The sequence below is a fragment of the Nerophis ophidion genome, linkage group LG06, assembly GCF_033978795.1.
Source record: "Nerophis ophidion isolate RoL-2023_Sa linkage group LG06, RoL_Noph_v1.0, whole genome shotgun sequence".
Lineage (NCBI taxonomy): Eukaryota > Metazoa > Chordata > Actinopteri > Syngnathiformes > Syngnathidae > Nerophis > Nerophis ophidion.
Window position 1 is genome coordinate 66,827,599 of NC_084616.1, and position 7,982 is coordinate 66,835,580.

At 40.4% G+C, this 7,982-nt stretch overlaps 1 protein-coding gene across 3 annotated transcripts in view; it reads left to right on the plus strand.

Annotated features, from left to right (window-relative positions):
* Positions 1 to 2,435, plus strand: part of acp2 (acid phosphatase 2, lysosomal) — a 40,587-nt gene extending 38,152 nt beyond the window's left edge. For all 3 annotated transcript variants that reach the window (XM_061904660.1, XM_061904658.1, XM_061904659.1), the window contains one exon: positions 748 to 2,435. In XM_061904660.1, coding sequence (XP_061760644.1) covers positions 748 to 893 — 146 coding nt within the window. In that variant the 3' untranslated portion in view covers positions 894 to 2,435. The remainder of the gene's footprint in view (positions 1 to 747) is intronic.
* The last annotated feature ends 5,547 nt before the right edge of the window (positions 2,436 to 7,982 follow it).

Consider the following 7,982-nt stretch of genomic DNA (forward strand, 5'->3'; position numbering starts at 1 on the left):
CGAGAATCGCGTTGAATCGAAAAAATCGATATATTATCGAATCGTGACCCCAAGAATTGATATTGAATTGAATCTTGGGACACCCAAAGATTCGCAGCCCTAGTAACTAGTATATCATGCAAAAGCGCAGATTCGATTTATTTAAATACTTTTTATAGTTCAAGACTTACAGTATTTTTAAAACATCATTGCACATCATAATTGTGGGGCGGAATAGCGTAGTGGGTAGAGCGGCCGTGCCAGAAACCTGAGGGTTGCAGGTTCGCTTCCCACCTATTGACATCCACAAAAATCGCTGCCGTTGTGTTCTTGGGCAGGACACTTCACCCTTTGCCCCCGGTGCCGCTCACACTGGTGAATGAATGATGAATGAATGATTGGTGGTGGTCGGAGGGGCCGTAGGCGCAAACTGGCAGCCTCGCTTCCGTCAGTCTACCCCAGGGCAGCTGTGGCTACTGATGTAGCTTACCACCACCAGGTGTGAATGAATGTTGAGTCCTACTTCTTTGAGTGTTTAGAAAAGCGCGATATAAATCTAAGTTATTATTATAATGGTAGCTACAGTTTCCACCTTAAAGATCTAACAATATCTTCATTAGACCAGGTCTGATCTAGACAATGATCCTAATCAACCCAACAATCTAAGCATGTGTTCTTTATCTCATTTCAAAACATGTCCTAAAAGTCAAATGAACATCCACCCAGAACTGTGGGTAATTTATTGTTGGTGTCTGGTCCTTCCATCAGAGGTGATCATCACCCTGGCAGTGTCGGGCTGCTTGCTGCTGCTCCTCGTCATCGTCCTCTTCGTTTCCATCGTACGCCACAAGGAGCCGTTGAGCAATCAGGGATATCACCACGTCATCAACCAGGATGCAGGTGAGGAGTCCTGACAAGAGCGGGGTGTCGTCAATCGCAGACGAAGCAGCTCCTCGTCATGGGACCACAGCAATGAAGATGAACTTTGATCTCTTGAAGCCTCTATCAAATCAGTGATTTTATTGTCTAAATACTTGTTGGTTTAGACGAGCTTTTAAAGAAGTGCGCAATCTTTCACTCTTTTTTTGTGTTTAGGTCGGCACATTTCTGATTGGAATGGGAGCTGACATGGTGAATGTGGTTAGTGTTTGAATGTCAGGAGCAGTAAGAAAGATTTATCTCGTCAGGTTACATTTTTAAATGTCTTAATTACGTGTTCAGTTTAGTGCAATTTTGTCTACCATCATGCCTTTCAATATTTTCTCATGTTTAAGTCGCTCTGTTTGCCACAAAACCAAAGTGCTGAGTGACACAAATCTAGCGAGCATGTCAAAGTGAAAGTAGCACATCTGATTTTTACTCCACTTTATGTTGTCTGATGGTTTTTATTGTAATTTTAACATAAATGTGATGCAACTTTTTGTTGGATGTCATCACTGGAACAGCAGTGAGATCTTCTTCTAGATTTGTTTTAACTTGAAATAATCCATAAAAAAAACATCTTTCAAATAGCTTAATTTGAGTTTAAGTTTGAGTTTGAGTTTATTTCGAACATGCAAGCATACAGCATGATACATCACAATTTCCAGTTTCTCTTTTCAACATGTTCGAAAAGGAGTAGGAAGAAGCAGAGTTTATTTAATCCTACTTAGTTGAATAACTCTTAATCACCATAGGGAACATTTGGGAGTGGTTGTCATGTGAAAGCCATGTGGCTATCTCAGGATACTGCCCAAAATGACAGCGTCAGGTAGAGTAAGCGAGCTCATTTACAAAAGTTTAGTTACTTTTTTTTAACAATTAAATCTCATTTTAAATACGTTTTAAATTGTAATACTTTAATAGGGTGTCTAACATTACTGTTCAACTTTTCTTACTGGATTATTTTAATAATCCAGTAAAATATCGCCTGGGTTACCGGGCGGTTTAGCTCGGTTAGTAGAGTGGCCGTGCCAGCAACTTGAGGGTTGCAGGTTCGATTCCTGCTTCTGCCATCCTAGTCACTGCCGTTGTGTCCTTGGGCAAGACACTTTACCCACCTGCTCCCAGTGCCACCCACACTGGTTTGAATGTAATTTAGATATTGGGTTTCACTATGTAAAGCGCTTTGAGTCACTAGAGAAAAAGCGCTATATAAATATAATTCACTTCACAATTCACAATAAAGTACAGTAGTAGAAAACGAGCTTTGAAAATACCGCTTTCAAGCTTTTAGACTTAAATTGCTTTTGAAAGTGACATAACGCATTTGTTATAATAGTTAAATTGATTAGGAACATCAATAAATAACTGACTTCTAGCTCAGTTGTGACAAACAGAAACAAAAGTATGTTCCAAATAGATTCAATCCTGTGATGTCAATGAAAACATTTGAATTGTCTGATTTTTGTTTGTTGTACTCGATTGCAATTTCAACTTGCTAAATTATGAAATGAATTAAACATTGACATGCACAAGTTTTCTTTCTTTGAATTCTGCCTTCACGCTTGAATTGCTCAATTCCCACGGCACTGTGACCTCGTCATGCTGCTTACATTCAGTACGGTTCTGTTCACAAGATGATTTGATCAAACTTGTTCTTTTAAAAAAAAAAACATGACTTCTCGCATGTTCATGTTTTTTCACTTCACGTTTCTTTGACTGGAAAACAACATTTTCATTGAAAACAAGTTGTCATTTTTTTTAATCTGCCAAAACAAGACAATTTGTGTGAAATTCTGAATGAAAAATGTGTGACAATTGTTATGAAGTTTAGAGAAATGGAGGTTGGAAGGACGTATCAATAGAAAGTTTTGCACTAGAAAATGTGTAATTTAAAGCAGATTTTGGGGAAATACATTCTGAATGGTTTATATCAGCGATATTCAACCAAATTGTTTTGTAGCCACATTTCCAGAAAGCTAAGGACTGAGGGGACGAGGGCAGACTTCCTTCCCTCTTCACTATTTATCGTATTTTTTAGAACCCGGAGAACCATTTGATTTTAGTCTACAGCATTTTGTCAGAATTACAGGAGCACTCTGCCGCATTTAAAAGACCTGCAAAAAAACAGTCAAAGATTTTTTTTCAATGACAGCACTGGAGTGTTTTTAAGAATCTGCAAAAATGTAGTTAATTTTTTTTTAACTGAACTCACAGGCCACCTGATGGCCAAATGATGAAAAAGAGAGGACCTAAAATGGAGCCTTGAGGAACACTACTAGTAAAACTGAAGAAGTTGAACAAATGACTACTGACTCCATCTAAAGTAAAAAAGCTACAGCAATACCTTGGTTACATAAAATCACATTATGAAAAACAATTGTAACTGCTAAAAAGGAGAGGACTTAAAGGGGTGCTTTGAGGAATGCCTCACTTGTGTAAATCCCAAATGGGGACCTTTGTGTTGGCAAGCACGGTTAAAATGTCAATGCAATGTCTATGTGCTTAAAATGGTCCAAGTTCCTCAAGCAATCTAGTTTTTAGGAATTGGCTGCAAAAAAGTTGGTCCGCCAAGTTTTGAATCGGCCTGAATTCTGCTACTGGTTGAATGTCCCTGGTTTAAAGGATTTCATGTTGAAATAGTTTGAGAATTTTTTTTTATCAAAAAAGGAACATCCTAACAGTAACACAACATAAACGCAACACAACAAATACCCATAATCCTTTGTATTCATGACACTCCCTGACTATTTTATACACCACCCCCCCCCCCCCAATAAATTCTTTTTTTAATTTTTTCAAAAAGATTTTTGAATTAGCCAGTTTCTCTCTTCTTTTTTTCGGTTGAATTTTGAATTTTAAAGAGTCGAAATTGAAGATAAACTGTTTCAAAATTTTATTTTAATTTTTTTCAGGTTTTCTCCTCTTTTAAACCGTTCAATTGGGTGTTTTTTTCATCATTTATTCTCGACAAAAAACCTTCCGTAAAAGGAAAAAAAATGTACGATGGAATGACAGACAGAAGTACCCATTTTTTTTATACATATAGATTTATTTATTAAAGGTAAATTGAGCAAATTGGCTATTTCTGGCAATTTATTTAAGTGTGTATCAAACAGTAGCCCTTCCCATTAATCAGTACCCAAGAAGTAGCTTTTGGTTTCAAAAAGGTTGCTGACCCCTGCCCTAAACCTATAGTAAGCATCATGTTTGTAGGAAACCAGTCACCAGGCCAATACCATCCGTACAGTGAAGCATGGTGGTGGCAGCATCATGCTATGGGGATGTGTTTCAGCGACAGGAAAAGGGAGACTTGTCGGGATAAAGGGAAAGATGAATGCAGCAATATACAGAGACATCCTGGATGAAAACCTGCTCTGGAGCGATCTGGAACTCTGGGGGAGACTGTTCATCTTTCAGCAGGACAAGCACACAGCCAAGATATCAAAGGAATGGCTTCAGGACAACTCAACTCTGTAAATGTCCCAGAGTGGCCCAGACTTGAATCCGATTGAACACCCCTGGAGACATCTGAAAATGACTTCAGGATTGTGGCATCGCATTCAAAAAGACTTTAGGCTGTATTTGCTGCCAAAGGTGCATCAGGAAAGGCTGTGCATGTTTCAGTACAGGTGTGTGGAGAGGGGCGTGGTCCACGCGTTCCCTGTGGGCGGGGTGTGTGCAGGGGGTCGGCCATGAAACAGCAGACAGGTGAGTGGATATCTCAGCTGGAACGAGTTATCAGGATGGACCGCTCGCCTGTGTATCGGTTGGGGACATCCCTGCGCTGCTGATCCGCCTCCGCTTGTGGTGGTTTCCTGCTGGCTCCACTGTGGATTGGACTCTCTCTGCTGTGTTGGATCCACTTTGGACTGTACTCTCACGGTTGTGTTGGATCCACTATGGATTGAACTTTCACAGTATCATGGTAGACCCGCTCGACATCCATTGCTTTCGGTTCCTCTAGAGGAGGGGGGGTTGCCCACATATCTCCCGTCCAAGGGCAAAACCTAGTAACTCACTTCTAGCTGATTTTGCGAAAACAAAGGAAAACCAATCTATCTTGATGCTGTCTTACAAAGATCTACAAAGTCATCAACGTAAAGATGTTTTCTTGAGCTTTCATTTTCTTGCCGATTGAGCCATGGATTGAATCTGCTCTCATACACATGTGCCCTTTCTCCAGATATTTTATCACATCTCGGGTGGGCCCCGTTCTGCGTTTGCACAGCGTCCAGTTTTTATTTTGACCTCCACAGGTATCTGCCCAAAAGAGTATGCATGGGGAAGAATCAAGAACAATACACTTAATGTCTAGCATTAAAAGATTACAGTTGGTACAAAATGCGGCTGCTAGACTTTTGACAAGAACAAGAAAGTTTGATCACATTACGCCTGTACTGGCTCACCTGCACTGGCTTCCTGTGCACTTAAGATGTGACTTTAAGGTTTTACTACTTACGTATAAAATACTACACGGTCTAGCTCCATCCTATCTTGCCGATTGTATTGTACCATATGTCCCAGCAAGAAATCTGCGTTCAAAGGACTCCGGCTTATTAGTGATTCCCAAAGCCCAAAAAAAGTCTGCGGGCTATAGAGCTTTTTCATTTCGGGCTCTAGTACTCTGGAATGCCCTCCCGGTAAAAGTTTGAGATGCCACCACAGTAGAAGCATTTAAGTCTCACCTTAAAACTCATTTGTATACTCTAGCCTTTAAATAGACTCCCTTTTTAGACCAGTTGATCTGCCGTTTCTTTTCTTTTTCTCCTATGTCCCACTCTCCCTTGTGGAGGGGGTCCGGTCCGATCCGGTGGCCATGTACTGCTTGCCTGTGTATCGGCTTAGGACATCTCTGCGCTGCTGATCCGCCTCCGCTTGGGATGGTTTCCTGCTGGCTCCGCTGTGAACGGGACTCTCGCTGCTGTGGTGAATCCGCTTTGGACTGGACTCTCGCGACTGTGTTGGATCCATTATGGAACGAACCCTCACAGTATCATGTTAAACCCGCTCGACATCCATTGCTTTCCTCCTCTCCAAGGTTCTCATAGTCATCATTGTCACCGACGTCCCACTGGGTGTGAGTTTTCCTTGCCCTTATGTGGGCCTACCGAGGATGTCGTAGTGGTTTGTGCAGCCCTTTGAGACACTAGTGATTTAGGGCTACATAAGTAAACATTGATTGATTGATTGAATGAAGGTGCTTGCAATGTCCTGGGCCAATCTTCCAAATATCCCCTCGTGCCATAATATCACATAATCAGGTTGACCGTCGGCCCCCATTCGTGCAAATGTCTCATTAAAGACAATAAGGCGACTGACAAAGAAGCTCCGATTGGTCCCTTGAGATACTAGGTTTTTCTGTTGTATCTACGCGGTTATGTGGTAGTTGCTAGGTCCTGCCATGCGCGTAACAGCTCACGGAACAAATTACAATATCGCATACACTAATGTAAAGCATATCGCCTAGGAACTCCAAAATTATTATCAGCTCAGTTTTGACCAAAATTGAGTTACTGGGTTTTGCCTTTGGACGGGAGATATGCGGTCCTCTCCAAGGTTTCTCATAGTCATCATTGTCACCGACGTCCCACTGGGTGTGAGTTTTCCTTGCACTTATGTTGGCTCTACCGAGGATGTCATTGTGGTTTGTGCAACCCTTTGAGACACTAGTGATTTAGGGCTATGTAAATATTGATTGATTGATTGATTAATAATCACCTGTTCCTTTACTAGCAGCGCCGGAGACCATGAGCGGGGCTGGCAATAGAGGGGGAGGAGCCAGTGAAAGCAGGAGAGACCAGACTCTGCTGAAAAGCAAAAAGGAAAAAGCAAGACTGCTGAAAAGCAAAAGGACTTGATGGCAGTCAAAACAAACAAAACTCTATTTTAAAATCCACATCTTGAGGTGTCGGGGTCCTGTTGGTCCGACGAACCCCGAGGGGAAGAAGAAGACTTTTACAAGGGGATTTTATTAGTTCTTTATTTTTTTTTTTATAAATTTGCAAATTTTCAAAAAAAAACAAAAAAAACCTTTCACATTGTAATTATGTCTGTAGAATTTTTAGGACCAACCAATAAGACTGTATGTAACATGACAAAACGTGGAAAAGGTGACGCGCTGTGAATACTTTCCTGTACAGCGGGACAATAGCAATCAAGCTGCGGGCTTAGTAAGCAAAAAACACATTAAAGGCCCCGCCCACTCTTACATCTGATTGGCTACTAGATTTAGCACACATTCTTTGAAACAAGGGGTCTTAACCCCCAAATAAATGAACACAACATAAATCAAATACAATTCTCAAGACAGTAAAAGTGATGAAAATATGCGTATATAAAAAATCAGATCACATGACAGACACACTTTTAACTTGGAAACATGCAAATATCTTGTGCAAACATACTGTACATTCCTAAAGGAATAACAGTATTAAAAATATGACATAGGTTAATAAGTATGAGATTGAGACATATCATACAAGTGCAAAAAGTTGCAGAAAAATATTTGTTTTAGAAACACTTTTTGGCCTATAGTATCCAAGCTATGGACCAACAATCTTATTCCTGATTTCTAGTACAACAACTAACGCTTTTACTACACAAATACTTTGTATTGTTGTACTGCTATGATATTTGCAACTACTCTGGTAAAATAAGTTTTTGGTCTCTGGAGATTGAGTTAGTTTAATGAACACTGCAGTATATTTATGGTAGATGTATGGCAATAGAGAGACAGGATATACAGCATTTAAAATTCATTTTACATATGATTTTGTGTTTGGAATAAATACTAACTAAGCAACAAGTATTTTGTCAGGAAAATTTGGGCTTTGAGTTTGGCCTTTTTTTTCATGGTTGTCATGCAGGCACACGTTGTGCGTAACAAACTAGTTAATTTGCCCGCACAATGGAGTCCAAACAGTTGGTGACTCCGTCTCTGTACTTTTTTTTTTTTTTTTAATGGAGTAGGACTGCAAAATAACCCAAAATGGGGCCGAAGAAAGTTGCGAGTGCCAATACTCTGGTAAAAGAAGGTGAGAAACACTACTGAATACAAGTGGCCTCACTTCCTCTCCGCT